Source organism: Limanda limanda, chromosome 9 (genome assembly GCF_963576545.1).
Source record: "Limanda limanda chromosome 9, fLimLim1.1, whole genome shotgun sequence".
NCBI classification, from domain to species: Eukaryota; Metazoa; Chordata; class Actinopteri; order Pleuronectiformes; family Pleuronectidae; genus Limanda; species Limanda limanda.
The window spans coordinates 23,624,295-23,645,111 of record NC_083644.1 but is presented as its reverse complement, the minus strand read 5'-3'; the positions used below and the strand labels follow the sequence as shown (position 1 = coordinate 23,645,111).

Genomic DNA, 20,817 nt, shown 5'->3' with positions numbered 1-20,817 from the left:
CATCTGCTCCACAGCTAATACCAACACGGCGCTAGCGGGCTGCAGCCGCTGTGCTGGCGGGCGGGGACATGACAGTGCACCGAGCAGCGGCAGCCTCGCTCCCCACAGCCGCCCTCCGGTGCTCGGTGGTCGGCCTGAAGCCGGGTACCTGCAGTCTCTGCTCGGGCTCCGCTCGTCCCCTCTGCTGCTCTGCTGCATCACTCAGTCCTTCATCATGGCTGTGATTGACAGCTCCGCCGAGGCACGAGGCATGGAAACAATTTACGTAGTCGTCGCTGGAGGATTTGACGCGACTGACGGGGACCGACACAGCCCGGTGAGGCGGGGCTTCTGGTGCGAGGCGGTTCGCCTGCCGCTAACGGTCTAACCCCGCCCACTCGTGTTGACCGGTGTGGTAATCTGTGCGCTCCTTTTGGATTCGAGGCGGGACTTGGGTGGGGCGGGGTTGGACAACAAACATCCGGCTAGAGGGCGCTGTTGTCTCCAGGAGCGGGTAGAGGGGTTTTAGTTATTATTTCCTGGTGTTTGATGGTTTTTTAACTCTACAGTTTATTTATCTCACAATCACAGTCATGTAAAGTGCCATAACATTAAAAGTTAACTTACTTTATTTTATTTAAATATTGTATAATTTGGCTGCTGTCTGTTATTGTAAATCTATTCTTTGTTATGACACTTTCACGTATTTATCCCTGTCGATTTAATGTGGAAAGTTAAGGTCTACTTCAGTCCAGAGATAGTATTTTAACTATGTAATGCTATCTGTCTGTCTGTTTGTCTGTCTGTTAGTTAGTCAGTCAGTCAGTCAGTCATATCCTGTCATATCCTGTCTATCTATCTATCTATCTGTCAATGTTTCTGTCTGTCTGTCTGTCTGTCTGTCTGTCTGTCTGTCTGTCTGTCTGTCTGTCTGTCTGTCTGTCTGTCTGTCTGTCTGTCTGTCTGTCTGTCTGTCTGTCTGTCTGTCTGTCTGTCTGTCTGTCTGTCTGTCTGCATGGGTTAGGCTAGGTGGGGGTGGGTGGGTAGTATTGTGGGTAGGGGTATATCCATCAGATTTGTGTTTATAATTGTATAATTGTATTGAGTACCCAAAGAAAACCAATAAAAAGTGTTAAACAGAAAAGCACTCCAGCAGCAAGTCCAACATAATGTCTATCTTTTTAACTTAGTCCTGGTTTAGCGATTGGATTAATTTAAATATTCTTACCATTTGCAATCCCTCAAATATATATATAAATACAATATATATATATTACCCATTAATTTACGCCACAAGCCTGTTGTTCATCATCATCATTGTGATCTCCTTAGAACATAAGAACCAGTGCATATTCCAATTCATCACAGTCCAGTTACCATTAGCAAGTCTAGTTTAACACAGTGTAATCACACATCCGATCACACAGGCCTCCTCCTACTCACCCGTTTACCCTTGTGCTCCACCCAGCGTTCAAGTAATATATCACATGTTCAGGGTTCTAAATGGACATCCAATAAAACAAACAAACGTGTGTTGTGTCTTCAACAGTAGTGTGGGTTTGTGTGATGTGACAGCCTCTGGGGCGTCAGTGTGACATTAGGAACTCTTTGTATCAGAGTGTCGGTGCAGGGTGGAGGTGACAGGTGAAGCAGCTCATAGGATCATTACCTGGACATGTGCTTAACATATTAACCTGCTTTTATGTGAACGCAACTTGCAGAGCAACTGTGACAGAGCGCCCTGGTGCAGGAGGGACCGCGCATGCGCACCACCATGTGACTGTGCACAGTGGACTTTGCAGTGAAGCTAAAAGCTAGCAGCTAACAGCTAAAAACAAATGAGAGACAGGAGCAGACATCATAGACTTTATATAAAGACGCAGTCATGGTGGTTGACTCGGATCCAAGCGCCAGTTCTCTTCCAGTTACCGGGATACTTATAGCTGTGATATCAAGTGTCATCAATGGGTCGACATTTGTGCTGCAGAGAAAGGGGATATTACGCTCCCGGGACAAAGGTAGACTGTGTGATTAATCCTAACAGCCGGGTACAAGCGGTGGAAGCCATGAAATGATATTAATGATCAGCAGAGGGACGATCAAACCGAACTGTTCCCTGTGTGTCCTGTAGGGGGCTCCTACCTCACCGATGTGCTGTGGTGGAGTGGTACACTGGCCAGTGAGTATGGCGCCATCTGGCGACTGAAGATGCACAGTTCAGTCAGTAGAGTTCGGTGCTCCATGCCCCCTTTCTTTTGTTTTCCATTCATGTTGGAGTCTAAATCTGCTGACGCATCTTTTTATGAACTTCATCAGTGATAATTGGTCAGATTGGGAATTTCCTGGCATACAACGCGGCCCCTGCGGTGATAGTTACACCACTAGGAGCCCTCGGAGTGTTGTTCGGGTGAGAAATGTGTACCTATTTTTTAAAAAGAAACATTCAGGTTGAGGTTGTGATATGTTTTGACCAACTAGAATAGGATAAAGTGAACTTATTGCTTCAGAGCTGACTCAAGTATTTCCTTCTGGATTGAAAACGTTTTGTTTTATCTAATCTAATCTTATTTTATCTTATTTTCACCAAACCACAGTGAGTAATAACAATTCAAGGTGAGTGTGGGGAGGTTTTTGTCATCTAAAAAGATGTAGATCACACACACATTCACACACATATATATAATCAGTGGGATTTTGCCTTATCTCATAGCTTTGTAAAGCCACATATGGATTGTTAACATCACTTAGGGCATGGATGATTTTATTAAAAAATATCAAAATTTCAGAAAGTAATACAAAAAATAAAATTGCTTGTTTATTTTACTCAGTGATAATCAGCAAATATTTGTCACTTTTTGTAGAAAATTACTGTAAAGTTTATTGTCTCATGATTTGCAAGTATTTTATCAAACAACTCGTAAAAAAACAAATTTTAAATTTTAATTTTAAAAACCTTTTTGTTGGTTAATCTTACCATTCTCTGCCACTTATTAAAATCTAGCTCATGTTGACCAATTATTATTATAGCTTGGAATTATTCCTTTATACAGTTTGGAAGTACAAGTGCATGTACTTATTAAATATATGTAGGCCTTTTTACCTGGTTTTACTGGTATACAGATTTTCTCTCAAATAAGCCACAGTAATATATAATAACTGCATTCCACATGGTCCTGAAAAGTCTCCAATTCAACACTGTGAAAACTGCAGAAACCCTGTATTAAAAATGATCATCATCATTAATACAATTTCAGGTTGTGTAAATAAGTTTGGTACCATGATTCGAGTGATCATAATGTGAAGATAGCAGGTTAAAAGTCAAACTAGAACATGGCTGCACCATGTAATGTCTTCCCTGGGTTTCTGTGTGTGTAAAGAGATGCTGTGTTTGTGTGTGTGGTGCAGGGCTGTGCTGGCTTCTTGGATCTTGAAGGAGCATTTGAACATCCTGGGGAAACTTGGCTGTGTTTTGTGCTGCTCTGGCTCAGTCGTGCTCATCCTTCATGCGCCTAAATCAGAGGCTGTGACGTCGAGACTGGAGCTGGAGGAGAGGCTGTCGGACCCAGGTTAACATTTCAATTCGAGCTGCTTTCTTACTTCTCATGAAAATACATTATGATGACTTAACGACTTTGTCATCCCCGCAGTGTTTGTAACGTATGCCGTCCTTGTGGTCCTGCTCCTGATCACTCTAATCACTTGGATCGCTCCGACTCACGGCTCATCAAACATCATGGTGTATGTGTCTATATGTTCCCTCCTGGGCAGCTTTACTGTTCCATGCAGCAAAGGACTTGGCCTGGTGGCCCCAGACGTGTTTGGTGAAGGGCCGCTGAGCAGCAGAGCTCTGGCTCTCTTCCTGGGCTTGCTGGGGACACTGGCTGTCAGCATCCTCATCCAGTTCTTCTACATCAATAAGGCTCTGGAGAGGTTTAGCTCCAACATGTTCGAGGCTATTTACTATGTGACGTTCACGTCCATTGTGATTCTCGCCTCTGCTCTGCTCTTCAAAGAGTGGACTGCGCTAACTTTGACCGACTGCCTTGCAATGCTATGCGGTTTAACAACAGTGTGTGTCGGGGTCGTATTACTACGCATTTCCCAGGAGGCTGTGATTACCTGGAGGAAGAAGGAGGCCCGAGAAAAGACAGACTGATTGAGATGTTTTTTACTTTACATGACTGTAAAGAGTTTATACTTGTTTTGTACCATATTAACAAGAGGTTCATGACCAAAGCTTCAGTATATTTATAACTAGTTTCTCTTGACATTATACGTATGCAGTTTCTTATGGAACAGGTCTAACAGGGTAATCCTCACACATCATAAACACATTCCTGAGTCTCCATGAGTCTCCATCCTCATGGAGCTGTTTTTCACTTGGTGAGCTCAAACACAAATAATTCTACAAAATATTCTGTTTACTTATATCTACAGTTTCCCTCTCGTATCTTTAAAAGGTCCCCTATTCTCTCCTTTCTCCTGAGGCCAGACTCAGTGTATGATCACTCACACTGTGACTTCTTCAGTCTGCCTGTAAATCAATCAGTGACACTTCTGAAGTGGTCTCTTGTTCTTTACAACATGAGGATCATAAATAAATGAGTGTTTTGTCTACTGGATGATTTATAAAGCGGACACACCAAATGTGAACTACTGATAACAGACCAATACTTGTTTTATCGAGATGTTAAACATGGCTACAAGTTATGGCTACAATTTGGGGATTTTTGATTATTTTCATAATCACAAACTGTTTACAGTAATTTCTGTGTCAGAGATGGATGAATGGTGATGCTTTGTGACCTGAGCAGCTAACTGTCTCTAAATGGGACCTATTTTTGGTGTTTGGTTCAACTTGTTTAATTTAAAACGAATAAAAACAATCAATCACTAGTTGCGTGTCAGTTATAAAATATCTAGTTTTTTTTCTGTCATGAATCTTTAATACACAGGTTTTTTTATGTTAATTAATCTGCCAGTTTGTCTATAACTGTTCAGATGTGTTGTGTTCTTGAACCGAAAGCCTACATCACATTTAATTTACAAAAATAAAGTCTGGATAAACTGCAAACTGGAAAAGTTCAAATTTAATTATTCATGGTCTGACCATGGACGAATGATGAGTCGTTATCTGTTTCTTCCAATGATACATTCTGAATTCAAACTAACCTCTGTTAGATTAAGAAACACCTTCACAATAAAAGGCTCCTCCAATTTAAAGTAAAACTGTACACATCTGATTCAAATAATATGTTGGTCTGTATGTCTAATCTAATATTAGTTCTTGTCTTTTATAATTGTTTATATTATGAACACACAAAGCCATTGTTTTTTAATTTCATTAAATTAATTCATGAATGCAATGATATAGTATATAATTGATTTTAAAAGGTAGAGGATGTAACCTGCTAGGCTTTGGGCCTGCCGGACCTCCACCAGTGCTCATCTCGTTGGCTGCGGGTTCATCAGCCGGGCTCTCCCGGAACATCCCCTTGTTGTGGGCAGTGAACAGGGATCTGTCTGAATCTTGTCCCGCCTTCTTAACCATAACCAAGCTTCCATAAGTCTGTGTATGTCCCTCACAGACTCATCAGCAGAGTCCCTCAGATCCATCACCAGCCTGGCCTTTTCTTGCTTCCATCCTGCTTATGGCTGAAGAGGAGCTTTCACTTACATTCAGTGGCCACATTACCCTTGGGTACAAGTTGAAGCTAAAAGACCATCCCTTGTATTTTCCAGGAAGCTGGATTTTCTTTTCCTTTCTCATATACTTGATGTTTTATGGGCATATACAGGAACCAAATCTCAGAAAGACCGGCAATGACTTTGCTCTTTATTCAAACGAAATTGCCATCACAATTTCATCTTATACAAGTACATGAAATGCATTACAAAATAAAATATAAAAATGTGCATGCCTAGCATGCACATCGATTTTGCAGATGCAAAAAATATTATTTAGTCTTTGCCAAAGAAATGAATCCTTTAAAAATGCTTGTGTAACAAATCTACCCAGTGGACAGGTCACCATCAAGTGCTTTAAATAGGCTTCCTCTCTGGTTACACCTCAACATGACAGGTCCCTCTACTGGTTTTTTCTCCAGCTGCCCAGGATCATTTCTTAATCTAATTGCATCCCAAAAAGTGGCTTGCAGTGGAAACAGGAAGAGTTGGCAGCTAAATATCTGACTCATAACAAAATATGTTTTAATATTAACCAGATCAACATTTTATACAAATAATATCTTACAGTGGTATTGAAACATAATATGTTATGAGCTTCACTCTGACTATAGTTCATTCATCTATCAAAGCAGCATAAACAGTGAGATCAGTGTCTCATGTGCGGACCAGTGAGGCCAGGTACACCCACACAGATAGGACATTATTAGGGTAAGGGTGCACGTACACAGCCAGGGCAAACTCCACATTTGATGCCTGGACATTGTGAACTCCAGTGCTGTGCACTGCCTCTACGATGGGACGAATCTCAGAGAAGGGCAAATGCAAGGGGAATCCTGCAATCTAAAAAGAAACATATGCAGTATTAGAGGTAATTTATGATATGAATCTGTCAGAGTGAGATCATATGTTTTCCTCCAGCTTTTACAAAGCAGATGATGACAGATTGATTATTAACTGATTATATCACACAGTTAAGAGTAACACCCATTTCAGACTTACCCTGTTGTCTCCCAGCAGGCTCTGCAACTCGTGGCGGTGCCCCTCAGCCACGTCGCGCCCTCCACTCAGCTCCAGTTTGGGCAGGAATTGTTTGAGGGTGGTGGTGCAGTAGCGGTTCCAGCGGGTTGGTTGACGAGGACGCCACTCCATGATCTTCTCCTTCAGGATCTTCTCAATTCTGTGTGGAAAGAGAAGCATTTTGTCTTAAGTGTAGTTTAAAAATCAAGTAACAAACATTTCAAGAACAAAATCAGTTGCCACAACTCGCCTGTCCTGAAGTTCAGCTGCAGCTGCTTTGTCTGTGCGTCGATACACCAGCTCCTCTTGCTAAAGACAATTCAATTTAGTTGAAATATTGATGACATAAAAAAGAAAAAAAATACTTTGAGAATCTGCGGACATGTTGAACACTCACTTGTACACTGGACAGTCCAGGGTGGGAGAACGAGAGGGAGAAAAAGGGCTTCCACAAATTTGCTTTTGTTGTGTCAAAACTCATCCTCATTGGTGCAGTGTATTGTTGAACATTTAACCAAACCTATATGTCACAGAACATATAATTAGTCACAGTAAACAAAAGGAAATTATTAAAGAGTGAAGTGTCATATTGTGAAAAATTTGATAAAGTGTCTCTCACTCACATTGTCAGCATTGACCAGGCAACCAACTGTCTGCAGTGGGCAAAAGGTGTCATACTGGCCATAGTACTGACCACTGCTGGGATTCCATATCAGGTAGCGGCTCTGCTCATAGGTCAGGACATACGCTGTGGGTCCCTAAGAAATTTAACATTTAAAAAGTTTAGAGCTGCCGATTTAGGCCTCAAAAGTGATGTTATTTATCTATACATGTCCAAAACGAATGACATTTTTTTTTTAAAGATTTATAATACGTATGTTAAAATCTCCATATTTAAAAAAGAAATGTAACCCACCTCTGGTATAGCAGTGCCAATGATGAGCCAGGTTTTCTTGCCCATTGACAGAAAGTAGTTGCACAACAGTACGGCATGTTCCTCTTCATCTCCTGCTAGGAGAGTGAGGAATTGCTGTACAGGAAGAGGAAACAAGGTACTGTAAGACAGGCGATTACCTCCTTCTCCAGTCCCAATATCTGAAAGAGAGTTCACTCACATCACAGGTGCTCCACAGGTCACAGACACCAGAAAAGGAAACTCTGTCTGGCAGAGATGGGATGAGCGAAACAAACCGGGCAACCACGGCCTGTGTAGGGACAGAGTAAGTGGAGTCAATAAGAAACACAGGCATCTGAATAGTCTCTTTCCATTTCAAATTTTAAATTTCAATACACTTTATTGTTATGACAGTCACATATGTTGCATATATTAAACACAATTAGGCCATTTTCAGACATGACATCCAAAAAAGGCCTGGAGAATTGGGTCCGGACTTTCTCAGACGTGTTCACATTACAAATCTCCAGAGCATTCAGGTGAGGGGTGGTGCAGCAGCCAGATCATTAAACCTATGGAGGACCTCATGCTGTGTTCTCATATCGGCCCCTTCAGACTTTCTGCGGACTTTATACTAGGGACAAGATGGAGAGAGTCTGCAGAAAATCCAGAGCCTCTCACTCAGATATTTACGTTCATTCATACAGCCCCTAAAGCAATTCTTAGCAATATTGATCACATTCTCCTTATGGAATCCCTTATGTTTCTGTAGTTTTCATATTGTGTATAAAGTTTAATTCTGTCTCTATGGCTCCCTAATCATATTGAAAGCACAGCCTGTCCTCTCTAGACAGAGCACTGCTTGTGCCATTCCTGCTCTATTTTCAGACTGTGGTCTGCTTGCAGACATGCACTGAACTCCGTAGGTCCTCTGTATTTTCTCTAGAGGAGGTGTATGCGTGAACGTAAATGACGGAGTGAGACTCTCTCTGCAAACTTTCTCTGCCTGACCTCATGAAATAATGTCCGAAAGAAATCCAGTCTGAAATCCTCTGCCTGCTGCATCTGGTCGCTCCACCTATCGCCTGAATAATGCAGAGGATTTATTTCTGTGCAGAGAAGCTCTCGCTGTGTTGTGCATGTGTGGAGGAGAACTCTGGGTAAACTCTGTCGCCATTTTGTGAATTTTGTCCACAGGTCATGACTTTTATTATGGCTGCAGAATTTAATTGGTATTTTTTTTTTTATACTTAAAAGAACACAATTTGGCCTAGTTCAGCCCTAGACATTTCTATATACTCAGTTCAATCACACTGACCGTGGCTTCCTGGGGGTTGTTAGGGAATGCATCCAGTAACTCCTGTGGGGGGTTGAGCGGTCGAATATATCGTGTGATGAAGACCGTTTTCCCATTGAGGTCTACGACAGTGGTGATGACAGGTCTGTCCGGATATCGCTGGGCTGCATCCCTCTCAAATCTTTCTGAGGCCTGAAGTAAGTGCTCATCCTCCTGGCTGTCAAACTGCACAACAAGGTCAAAACTTAACTTCAGGTAAATACAGGTCAGAACTATCTGAATTACCTCATTAGAGTGATGTGGTCATGAATGGGTGAATAAGGTCAAAAGATGATTCTAATGAGTGTCCTTGTGAACTTTTACCTTCAGTTCCTTTAACTAGTGCATGCAGCAGAGCAAAATCAAGTCAGTGACAAAAAGGCAAACATAAGAGAAATTTTACATTTTAATATGGAAGCTAGTTGGTCAAATACATACATCTATATTATATGAACTAGATGTGACCATCAATGCTAAAATCTGGAAAAAAATAATAAATAAACTAGCATGATGATTGAAAACTAAAAAGCAGACACAATCCCATGCTTGAGTTCCTAGACATGACTCACCTTCTCCCTGATGGGCTCCCCAGGCACCAGCTGAGGTTCGATGGTGATGAACACTGTGATAAATGCTCCCTCGCTCAGGCTTCGCATATCATAACCACCATTAGTGCCATGGCTCCGCTCTTTACTGTATCCCAGCAGCACTGCCGGTGTGTTGACCTTGAATGTTCCATCAATCTGCCAGATGGACAAAAAAAGAAAAACAAAACGAAATTAGTCAAAGCATCCGTTAAAACACACAGACACGCACCCAGCCATACAAACATACATACACACACACACAACATTTACTCTCACCCTGGACTGAGAATAAATAGTGCTGAAAGGAATCTTGACAGAGCCTAGCCAGTGCTTCTCTGCTCGGATGTGAATCGATTTCCCGCCGTCTTTGTCACTCTAAAAAGTAAAAAACTGCAGTTACAGGAACATGTACTCGCATAAACACTGTGAGTGCGACGAGAGAAAGATAAAGTCAGAGTGGTTTACTCACCACTCCAGTTTCATAAACCAACTCATCAAATATGCTGATGAAGACTTCATCTTTGGCTGACTGCAAGCTGGCAATGCTGTAGTCACCATTTGGGGCACTGTAGAGGAGAAGGCCAGTTTACAAATTCAAATTTCAAAATCCAACTCATTAATTTAAGACATCTAGACTCTTTTTTCTTGTGTGTCTCACTGTGTTAGGTTCTTCACAGAGATAGAAATGCTGTGCAGTCCCACATTAAACAGGACACCTGGTAGTCACCCTACATGAAACACACTGTTGCTCACCTAAATGGCAGCTGCAGCTCCTCGTTCCAACAGGGGTTTGGTCCATCTGCTGTGGTGGTTTGAAGTACTGTGCGCTGGAAGGAAACCTCCACAAATGGCCTGACTTGTACCTACATTACAAAAAACACACATTAAAGACATATATAATATTGATCATACAGGTTAAATTGCTGCCAGATCTAGAGAAAAGTTTGAGGTGTATTATACCTGTCCGATCAGCCAGTCGTTGCCCTGGATGACACTCGGAGGTGATTGTCCTGGTTTACTAAAATAAAAAACAAAGTTCAATATTACTTCCTAATCCTGCAAATCAGCAAAGTGGGATTTTCATCAACATTTCTGGGGGAAAACGAGGACAATCTTTCTTCCCTACAGTACTCTCAATGCGAGTGGGTTTGCTGAACACTGACTTGCTCTGGGGTCTGCGGACGGGAATGTCATAGGCCCGGATGATGTTGACCAGAAGTCTGATGTCTCCGTCTGACAGATTCTGAGCGGTCACCTTCTTCCTCTCTTTCCTCTGAGGTTTCAGCGGCCGCTTGGATTCAGCCAGCTTGAAAAGATTGATTCCTAGGATCCTGAGTGTCACAAGAAACGCCTTGTGTCAACCATTCAATTGAAATGGCATCAGACAGACTACATACATTTATCTACCGATCACAAATACTTTTTCATTGAGGGTGTGGGATTATTGCCACCAACACTTTAGCCCGTCCAGGTATTTGTAATTTTACAATCACAATAGTCATGAGTAGAGTGTTTATCTCCTGTGACCTCTGATGGCAAAGAAAGAGCTGTTAGAACATGGGACCAATACGGTTGGTTTATTCAGTGTGAATTTGTTTCTACTGTGAACTGCAATATTAACATTGAGAATAGAACAACTCTTTTGTATCATAGCAGTTGAAGAAAGATTAATACAGTTCAAATTATGCCAAACTGCTTCACTACTTAGAGATACAAATAGAGTATATATATGATTACATTATTATAATGGGTAATGTGACTATATAATAATAATAATAATACATATCACATCATAGATGATCTATGCATTAAAATGTTTTCAAAATACACGAGGAACACAGAGTAACTACTGCACGAGTCAACTTGTTACTATGGTGCTACTCAGGTTTCAAACTAAAAGGGAGAAACAAAAACACATAGGGTGGGAGAAAAAGAAAGAAACTATAAGCGCATACCCCGGACCTGCACCACTGTTAAAACGCAGAGCAAGAGAGCAGAAGAAAATTGGAACAGAAGAAATTTTAACATTCACTTTCAATAATAAACAACATGTGCCTCCCATCCGATAGCGTGACTGGTGTTGACGTGCATCACAATGTAGAAATCTGCTCAGACGCCACCAAGGACTGAAGAACCACCTTAAACAGTTCCAGAAAACAGAATCAGTGCAGTGTGGAGCTCAAGATCAAAAAGGCTGAAGCAGCATCTGGCAAAAAAAAAAACTAACGTACGTCACCCTGGGGATTTATATGGGCCCCGTCAATCTGATAAGTTGATTTAGCTGCTGATCCCACAGTTTACAAACACTTTGTAGCTTTTTAATTTGTTTGGAAAGAGGGAATAATCATTAACATGCATCCCACAAACATAAATGAATCCCATTTAGAAGACAGAGAGCTGGGATTTAAAAGTGAGACAGATTATTTAGTGAATTAGTAATGCCCAAAGGAGTATTTACCCGATGCTCGGAATCTCCTCTTCAATCACCAAGTCAGACAGGAGGTAGTGATGCTTGGCAAGAAGAAATCGGTTGATAACAGATTCTCGGATCTGTGGGTAAATACCAAAATATGTGAAGATATCATGCGCAAAACACTGAGGTAAAAACATGTTTACATCTGGTGTGTTTATTCACCTTCTGCAGGTATTTGGCAACTAAAGCTCTGTGTGAATCCAGATGTTCCTTGGTGTCAATAATGTCTCCATCCTTCAGTCTCTTCTCATACTCCTGCGATAATGTTGACCAAAGAAAAAAAATTACCTCACATAGAGCAAATATATGCTCCTTTTGCCATATTCATAACCTTCTATGATGTGTAAATATTTGGATGGCTGACCTGGAATACTTTATTAGAGACCTCCCTCTCCAGACCAGGAACACATTTGTAATTTCGAAACTCTGCAACTTCTTGGTTCCTGAGCCTGAGCAGGCGAAATCGTTTTGACCCCTCCAACTCTTCATCAGTCACAAAGTTAAACTCCTCCTGGAGCTGCTCTAGTCTGAAGTACTCTGGAGCTGTCACCTCTCCACTTCTGGCCACCTGGTGAACAAAAGAAACAAAGTGACAAAAATTAGAAACTTGAGTTCTCCAGGATCATTGAGATGTTTAACAGCTCTGTGTTGTGGCACCCACTTTTAGCAGCTGCATGATAGAAGCATTTTTTGGGTCGTTGGGGTCCAATCGTGACTGCGTGGCCCACTCCCCAATTTTTTTCATGTCATAGAGTCCAGATGCCCCGATAGATGTGACAGCATCAAGACGTCCCAGGCCACTAAAACAGAAACAGAGAGTGAAAGTGTTCAAACTAGTGACAGAAGGGATCAGCTGATGGGTCAGCTACTAATTTTGACTTCACCGTATCATCTCATGAAAGGGAGAGGTATTGTGCTAATGTCACAGTAATTGCGTGCAATGACCAAACTGTCAAACATAAACACATGACCACCAATACTACTTTAGAAGTGATATTACCTGTGTATGCCAGCAGGTTGTTGAGACACAGGAGGGGCGAGTGGTACATCATCCTCCCCAATACCCCAGGATACACAACAGGTCAGTTTACCAGAGGTCAGCAGAGTCTGTTTGTTACTGCCATCAGGCTCGAAGGACAGGGGGACATCTGACAAGCCAGACAGATGAGAGACAGACAATAAATAATGAGTTACTGAAATGAAAGGCATTTTTGAGCCACAGTGTTTCACATCTGAACAGGTGTCAAGTGGAGACATTTACCACTTCCAACTCCTTCATGGTCAAACATCACTCTCTGGTTGCTGCTGAACTCGAACTCCTCAAGAAGGACACTGCCCGTTAAGACAGAAGGTTCTGGCACTGGGACGAACACTTGAGTCAGGAGGGAACACGAGGATCCAAGCTCTTCAAACACCTGCCCACAAACAGTGCACCCATATGGTGATGGTGAGCAAAGAAAACTTCTCCTGAATCTATTTATCAGCGATAGCACACGTTTCTGTACTGTACCTGCAAATTGATGCTTTGAGGACAATTGACTATCTTGAGGTTGAAGATCTGACCAAAGTGCACTCTGAAATCAGTGTTCAGGGAGCGGCTGTCAGTTCGGGAAACTTCTTTGCTATTGTACAGGATCTTGATGAAAAGAGAGCGTTTTGCAACATCATCTCTTCGAGCTACTTCAGCCCTACAACAAAAGAGAAAACACTAGTGAGATATCTTCCATGGAGTGACATAATTTCACCAATTTCTTGTACACAGGAAGTTGATCATGTGACAGATGAGAAGAAGTTAGTTAGGTGTCCTTCAAAGAAAGTTGTTAGGCCCGTTGTCAAGGAACCTTTGATCAGGGCTGTGTGTACTCAGTTATACTAAAGCAACTTTTTCAACACAAATCTATAACTACGGCAAAATCTGTGTGTTCAACATCAACAAAAACAATCAATAGAATAAAAGTAGAAGTTAACACTGAGCATGCTCCCATGACCCCAGATAAGAAATAAGATATTATCGTTATAACTTTTTCAAAACAAGACACCATCAGCTTTCACATGGTAGAATATATGATATAAATATCAAAACTGTTTGTGCTTATTGAGTTCATAGGGCCAGGGATACTTTCCTCCTGCTATCACATGCTTAGTATAGTTATAAATTAGAAACAAATTACTTTCAAACAACATTAAATGCATCGCACTGCAAATCGTTTCGGCCGGTCTTTTCCGGGGAAGCATCAAAGTAAAAAAAAGTATGCTTGCATCCTTTGATTTGTTAAATAAAATCTTTTCTAAAAAGGTGAATCTGAGTCAAAGTTAAAATCTTCTGAAATAAACACAGACTTTCTCCAGGATTGTGCTCGTACCTGGGGCAGAGGTCATTGGCCGTGATGTTTCCAGATGCATGCAGCTCAGGAATCAGGACGGACTCTCCTGGTTTCCTGCGTATCCTGACAGCTTTCTCTCTGACTTGCTGCTCTATAGAGTCAAAGTCTGGCCTCTCGGGAGGCTCAGGCTTTGGACAGTCTTCTTCCTCAGGCCCTTCTGATTCACTCAACTCCTGGTCTTCATCTTCTTCTGTATCATCCTGTAACTGGCCCTTCTTCTTCTTTTTTCTCTTCTTCTTTTTGGCTTTCTGCAAACAAAGAGATATAATAATTTCATATTTACACAGTCAACAAAACCATGCAGATTTTTTCTATAAGCTTAAGATATAATAAACAGAGTGTATTTTTACAGTAGTATACAACATGTTCAGATGTCACTAACTAATCCAAGCAAATAAATATGTAATAGTTAGGCACCTGTTTTCTTCTTGAGAGCTTCCACTCTGCCAGCTGTTTCTTGTACTCTGCCAGCTTTCGTTGGTAGTCCTCCTCACTCTCAGCCTCCAATTCCACAACTTCTGCCGAGATTTCATCCTCATACACCTGCTCATCTGACGCCTGGTCTACACTCTCTCTGGAGCAGATGTGGAAGACACAGCTCATTAGTCACAGGATTACAAGAATCTGTGGTTAACAAGATAAAAGATACATTATCCAGAGCATTACTTTCTGAGGAAGAGCTTGTAGGGTGTGTTGGAGAACTTCTGGAACTCTCTCAGGGCCTTGATCTCCTTCCACACTTTAATTATGTTCTTCAGCAGAGTCCGGTCTTTCTCCTGCTCGCTGTCTCGTAGCTGCCGAGTGTTTCTACGGCATTAAGAGGGACAAACATGCATCAGGAATATTGATAGTCATAGTGATTACTGATTAGAGTATAGTAGAGAAAGATGTCTGGACAGGACACAGATGGGAGAGACAAGATCTGGGAAACTCACTGAACCTCCAGACTGTAATCAGATATCCTCTGCTGCATGGCCTGACTGAGGCTCTGGCTGTCGTGGATCTCAAGGATATTCCGCAGTGCACTCCTCAACCCATTCAACTGCAGCAGACAGAAAACACAAAACACACTCGATTTGTATATGGGACCTCTTTGAATAATACGTTTTAAAGAAGAAAAATTAAGGAAGTTCTATAGTATTGGTAAGATTACCTTGTCAGTCAAGTGTCCTGTCAGGTTATTATGCTGTCTGGTGAGGTACTGGTCGTACAGCTGAGCTAGCCGGGCCCCCAGGACATGTTCGCGACTGAAGAGTGGGTGATGGGAGAAGATCAGCCCAGAAACATCCACATCAAGTTGGTAGTCTCCCTCAGGATCTGCTGTACCAGCTATGTACATATTTGCATACTTGGACTTTATTGCCTGGGGAATCGAAATCATCATCAATCATTCAGTATTTTGAAAAACAATGATCACATTGAACTATATTTAGCACCTGTGTTTTGTTTGCATGAATAAACAAAGATATCCTTAGATCAGATAAGAAACCTTTCAAAGCAAACAGAAGATTTAGCTATGGGTACACACTGACAGACCACGTGCAGACCAGATATAGCAATAGCAGAGGTGTCGAACTGTGTGACCAAATGGGTCTTCAATAATAAATGTAGATCTTTGCTGCTATTTAGTGACTCTGAATTATGTTACTTCCTTGTGAGGAGCCTATTTAGGGGGTCATAACAGATTTAGATTTGGTAAATGGATGTGGTAATCAAAGTTGGAGTCACAGCGGGCATGTGTCTGACCTTCCTGTATACAGTTTGCAGAGCAGGGTCTAGGTCCTCCTCCATGAGGAAGAGAGGGGGTCTTGTGGATGATTCCTTAATGGGGTCCGGCAGAGCCATGATCCGGCCATCATCTCCAATCCACTTCTTTCCCTTAATAAATTATAAGAATTAAAATGCATTTTAGAGAACTCCTGGAAGGTTTAGAGCCAGTGACATAGTTAAACTGTCTTGTATGTTGGTTGAGATTACCTCCTCCATTTTTAAAATGCGGCTCTCCAGAATGTTCTCATTAGTCCGGGACATAGGGGGCCTTTTTCCCACATACAGACCCTCATCCTCGAGATAACGGGGCCTCATGTTTTCAGGCAGTTTAATGGATGTTGGCACTGTAAAAAAAATAAATAAAACATTTAAATATATTGATTATCCTGAACAGAATATTTAAAACGGATGATCTGTTTTGAAGAGATGTAGGTGCTTATCATTTGGTTCAGTGCATTAGAGTACCTGGTCTAGAACTTGGCGTAAAGAAAACCTTGCGTTCTCTCTCTCTCTCGATACGTTTTTGATACCCGACATACTCTGCTTTCCTCACTTCCAGGAAGTCTTGGGATGACTTTTCAATGAGAAATAAATCTTCCTCTTCGCCTCGAACCAAAGGAACTTCTTCGCTCTGAGGCAGGACAAAAAATATGAGGTAGACACAACCTACGTTTCGTGTGGAAATAATTAGGACACAAATACATATAGAGAAAGATGACCTGAATGGACACTATGAATAGAGGTCTTAATTTGAACTGAGCCTAATATACTTTGTGAAGTTGCAGTTTCTGTGATGTTCACACAAAAAAATAAAAACTCAACAGATTATTGGAGAAGTCTACCCTACTAGTCACTACTTTCTTACAATATTGTTGGTGTCTTCATTTTCATCCTGATTATCCTCATCTATGTCCCAATCTTCTTGATCTTCAGCTTCATGTCCCTCTTCTTCGTCTCTGTCCTCCGTTGTTTTATTCTGTTTTTGTCTTTTCCTGTTAATCTTCTCTGTCTCATGTTCTGGATCTGGCTCAAAGTTGAACGTAAAGAATTTGTATGCTTCTTCAGCAGTCGGGAGTCCTTTTTCTGCCTGCATTTGAAAAGAACAAATAAATACAATTATATAAATGAATGGTACATAAAGGATTGCAGGTTTTTCTTTGTCTTACTTGTCTTGTTGTTTCTCGTAACTGGACCCTGTTGCTAATGTCAGGATGGACATTATGTCTTCGAGCTTTTTCTGGTTCAACCTGTAAAACACTGGGATTTAAATAACATTGCATGGTTGTATCACAGCAGTATAATCATGGATGGATTGAGGAACATACTCACCTCTCTGTCAAACCGTGTTATGGTGTCTCTGTCTCTAAAGCTCTGTAAGCGACTGGCTGGCTCTGGAGACGCCTCCTCCTGCTGAAGGCTCTGACCTTTAGACTGAAACAAAAGAGGCAATTCATTATGCATTGACACTTTTCTTCACGGATTGGGAATTTCACATTTGTATCAAAAAAATGGATTTGTAAGCACTATCTTTTAAATTGTTATTTAAACCTAAAGGCTGGTTTGTGTGGAAAAGATTTAATTGGAGTTACCATGGCGGCTCTCAGCCTCTCCTCCAAGTATTTCTTGACAGAGCTGTCTAAATGCTGAGAGCCAGTAGTATGCTGCATTTCTGAGGAGAGCCATGAACAGAAGCACATAAGGAAACGACAATTAAACATATTAATCAGTATTGTAAAGAAATAAGTAAAGTTCATCAAGAACAGTGTTGTAAACAGAGCAAAAACTAAAAGTGAACAAAAAAAGCTACATTTAAGTAGTATGTGCAACAAAAACACGTTCAAATATGCATTACAGGGGTTATCAAATCTCTTCACTGAGGACTGAATTGTTTCTTTCTTATACCCAATTTTGACATTATGTCCTTCATCAGCAACTCAGATTAGTTTACAAGATATTTCCAGATTTTCAGTGTCGTTTTTTTTCTTTATTCTTTAAAAACAGTTGTATTGTGGCTTTATTTTGAGAATGCAGCTCATTATACTGAGACAGATTCACGGGACACCTACCTCTCTTAGAAACAGTCAGAGGTCTGGAACCAACAACTGACTCTGCTGCCTGCACAGCTGATTCCTCATTTTCACTGTGGTGCTGGATGCTGGATATCTCTTCCACATCATCGTGGGACTCCTGGGCTGAAGACTGCTCAAGCAGCTAATATTTAGCAAGAAATGCAGCAGCGATTAGCACTTTTAGTGTCAGAGCACTTAAGTGGAGACAGTTAGAGGATCAGGGAACGAGAATTGACAGGATGCCAGAAGAATGAATAAATGAAAGTCTGGCATTTTAGACAAGAAAAAAGACAAACAATATCCATTTAAGTGCATATTTTATGTCTGGAAGGAGTAGGAAGTAGTGTGAGCTTATTGTGTCTTCCCTTTCTTAGAATCAATGTTAAACACATTCCTTCAAGCGTTATGCTTAGGCTACCATATTTCACCCAAAACAAGTCAAATAAACAAATAAACACAAATAAAGCTAATAATAGCGTTACAAATACAGCTTTAAGAGCAAAAAGAAAACACCAAATGAAGAAAACATGACAGTCAGAATGGGACAAACTCCACAATAGGACAACGTACACATCCTCTTCCATTATACAGTATACCCATGTTATTTTTTAACATTAGTTTTAACTTATACAATGTTAAACAGATTTCCAATCCCTTTGCACAATTATTCAAAGAATTTACTAATTTTACTGGGACACAGTGATTCTGTGGGTTGGTTAAACAGTAATTGTTTATAAATGAACTTTTTCTTGTGTGCTCATGCTGATTTCCCATCATTTGAGTCAATTTTGGATACTGTTGGGTAAAAATATGTTCATTGGGGCTTTGTCCGTAAATCGGGCAGTGAACCAGATCTTTACATTTCAGTGCGTTAAATTTGATAGAGTGGGTTAGTTCAGTGTTCATTTATTGTATAAAACCAACTTTGAATAGATTTTAGTTCCCTCTACGTGGTATCCAAAAGTGGTTCCAAGGTCCTACCACTACAGAGTAGGTTTGTGTCACCTGCAAATAAAATCACTTCTAATCATTTGGAAACCATACACAAACGATGAAGTACCTTTGTCTTTCGCCTCCGTCTCTGCTCCTTGAATCTGCGTTTCAGTGTCTCTCCCATGTCTTCCCCGCTGTCTTGGAGTTCCTGGTGATGCACAGACACAGTGAAGAGAGACAGCGACAGCAGATCTGCAGACACTAACTCTACCTGCAGCCACACTGCTTATTAGCTCAGATAAGCTGGAAGAGGGGGAGGGAGATAGTGGGGGTGTGGACTGGAGCACACAGAAGGGCGACTACAGCTCACTACTGTCTACAGAACACACACACACCAACCTTCACTGTGGTTGGTCGTTTCCCTGCACCCGACTTGGACGGAACCAGAGCCTATCGAGTATAATTATATTAACTAAACAGTTAGCATCTTCACTGTGGGTCTGACTGTAGTCTCTCATGTTGGGGAGGACTCTAGTTCATTTCAACTCAAAATGATGGCTACCATCAGTGCACAGTAAACAAGAAAGACTTCACTTTTAGTGTAGCTTTACCTGGACGTCGTCCTCATGTCGGTTTTTTACCAGCGTGTCTTGCAGAGCACGTCCCTTCTTCCGCAGCTTCTCTCTTATGTCGCTGGAACACAGAGGTTGTTTTGAAACAGAGCTAACAGTAGCTTAGCTTGGAAGGCTACATTTCAGGGACGCTCAGCTAACGTGGGAGTTGTTTAATAAAGAAAAGCGAGTAGACATGAACCTTGAGGACGCCAGGGTGACGGTGGTGGTTCCTCCCAGCTGGCGGGTCCCCTGCTGTCGTGTCCGGTCCGGAGTGTAACTTCACCCAGAGTTAGCGAGATGGCTCTGTCAGCAGAAGCGTTACCGCTGCCTAGTAACCACATAAACTACGGCTCAACCAACCCTGCTAAGAATCGTCGGGGCAGACAACCTTGCTCTCTGCACTGTTTGCTTCCCATTGGTCCGACGCTTTGAGTCGTTCACTACGGTGTCCGAGAAGTAGCAAATGCGTTTCTCTATGAACCTGTCCGTTTTGGTTGAGCATCATCTGTAATACTTTTATTATGTGATGTAAGATATTCCTAACCCCACAGCAAAAGAGTTTTGTCCCACGTACTCCATGGAATGTTGGAACGTGGCCCGTCCGCTCTAGTTTGCCAGGTCTGGGCTACAAGTGAGCCATAGCAATACCGCATAGCAACCAAAATAGGAATTTGTTTTGTCCTATTTGGAACATATTCACCAAATACCACATTTGGTTGACATTCAAATTACACTTTTGTTTTAGGATGTTTTGGGACAAACGCTATTCTTCAAGTGCAACTTTAGACTCACACAAATTTGTTTGCAACAATAAACCTTAATCTTTGATACAGTTATTTTACCATTGTATCAATTTTCTTTTTGGATTCGATTGAAGGGTTATATATTGTATACAACTAATCATAGTGATACATTTGACTGTATACATGTTATTGCACCTTTTAAAGATCAAGATTAAAAAACAGAATGGAAAACAATAACCATATTTTTACAGGATTTCAATGTTATATAAAATAATATATCACGATTCTACAACTAAAAAAACTATGAAAATGTACGAAGACATTTTCTA

General features: G+C 41.3%; 3 protein-coding genes across 5 annotated transcripts in view; 1 reads left to right on the top strand and 2 right to left on the bottom strand.

The window, feature by feature from the left end:
• The window catches only part of herc2 (HECT and RLD domain containing E3 ubiquitin protein ligase 2), a 41,550-nt gene extending 41,275 nt beyond the window's left edge, over window positions 1-275 (bottom strand). For all 3 annotated transcript variants that reach the window (XM_061078796.1, XM_061078798.1, XM_061078797.1), the window contains exon 1: window positions 149-275. In XM_061078796.1, the coding sequence (XP_060934779.1) occupies window positions 149-198 (50 nt within the window). In that variant the 5' untranslated portion in view covers window positions 199-275. The remainder of the gene's footprint in view (window positions 1-148) is intronic.
• A 1,480-nt stretch (window positions 276-1,755) lies between these two features.
• Window positions 1,756-5,061, top strand: nipa1 (NIPA magnesium transporter 1). Its single transcript, XM_061077813.1, has 5 exons — window positions 1,756-1,997; window positions 2,111-2,158; window positions 2,296-2,386; window positions 3,385-3,545; window positions 3,627-5,061. The coding sequence occupies exons 1-5, from the start codon at window positions 1,865-1,867 to the stop codon at window positions 4,133-4,135; spliced, it is 942 nt and encodes a 313-aa protein (XP_060933796.1). The 5' UTR covers window positions 1,756-1,864; the 3' UTR covers window positions 4,136-5,061.
• A 787-nt stretch (window positions 5,062-5,848) lies between these two features.
• Window positions 5,849-20,398, bottom strand: cc2d2a (coiled-coil and C2 domain containing 2A). Its single transcript, XM_061078918.1, has 38 exons — window positions 20,394-20,398; window positions 19,945-20,022; window positions 19,743-19,824; window positions 19,259-19,339; window positions 18,196-18,340; window positions 17,719-17,798; window positions 17,459-17,560; window positions 17,296-17,376; window positions 16,995-17,216; window positions 16,595-16,760; window positions 16,337-16,473; window positions 16,106-16,237; window positions 15,513-15,722; window positions 15,295-15,401; window positions 15,026-15,166; window positions 14,777-14,933; window positions 14,339-14,607; window positions 13,486-13,663; window positions 13,237-13,390; window positions 12,976-13,123; window positions 12,637-12,775; window positions 12,340-12,543; window positions 12,138-12,230; window positions 11,961-12,052; window positions 10,666-10,833; window positions 10,463-10,520; window positions 10,256-10,365; window positions 9,972-10,068; window positions 9,779-9,877; window positions 9,485-9,658; window positions 8,898-9,101; window positions 7,800-7,889; window positions 7,601-7,714; window positions 7,308-7,442; window positions 7,082-7,204; window positions 6,935-6,993; window positions 6,667-6,844; window positions 5,849-6,507 (listed from the first exon to the last, which is right to left on the bottom strand). The coding sequence occupies exons 1-38, from the start codon at window positions 20,396-20,398 to the stop codon at window positions 6,322-6,324; spliced, it is 4,998 nt and encodes a 1,665-aa protein (XP_060934901.1). The 3' UTR covers window positions 5,849-6,321.
• Between the last annotated feature and the right edge of the window lie 419 nt (window positions 20,399-20,817).

Excerpts from the sequence above, each read along its gene's own strand:
- nipa1 (XM_061077813.1), top strand. The coding sequence starts at position 1,865 with ATGGTGGTTGACTCGGATCCAAGCGCCAGTTCTCTTCCAGTTACCGGG. Across the intron at positions 2,387-3,384 it reads GCCCTCGGAGTGTTGTTCGG|GGCTGTGCTGGCTTCTTGGA; the intron begins GTGAGAAATGTG and ends TGTGTGGTGCAG. Across the intron at positions 3,546-3,626 it reads GGAGAGGCTGTCGGACCCAG|TGTTTGTAACGTATGCCGTC; the intron begins GTTAACATTTCA and ends TCATCCCCGCAG.
- cc2d2a (XM_061078918.1), bottom strand. Across the intron at positions 13,664-14,338 it reads GCCAATGACCTCTGCCCCAG|GGCTGAAGTAGCTCGAAGAG; the intron begins GTACGAGCACAA and ends CTTTTGTTGTAG. Across the intron at positions 10,834-11,960 it reads GAGGAGATTCCGAGCATCGG|GATCCTAGGAATCAATCTTT; the intron begins GTAAATACTCCT and ends TGTGACACTCAG.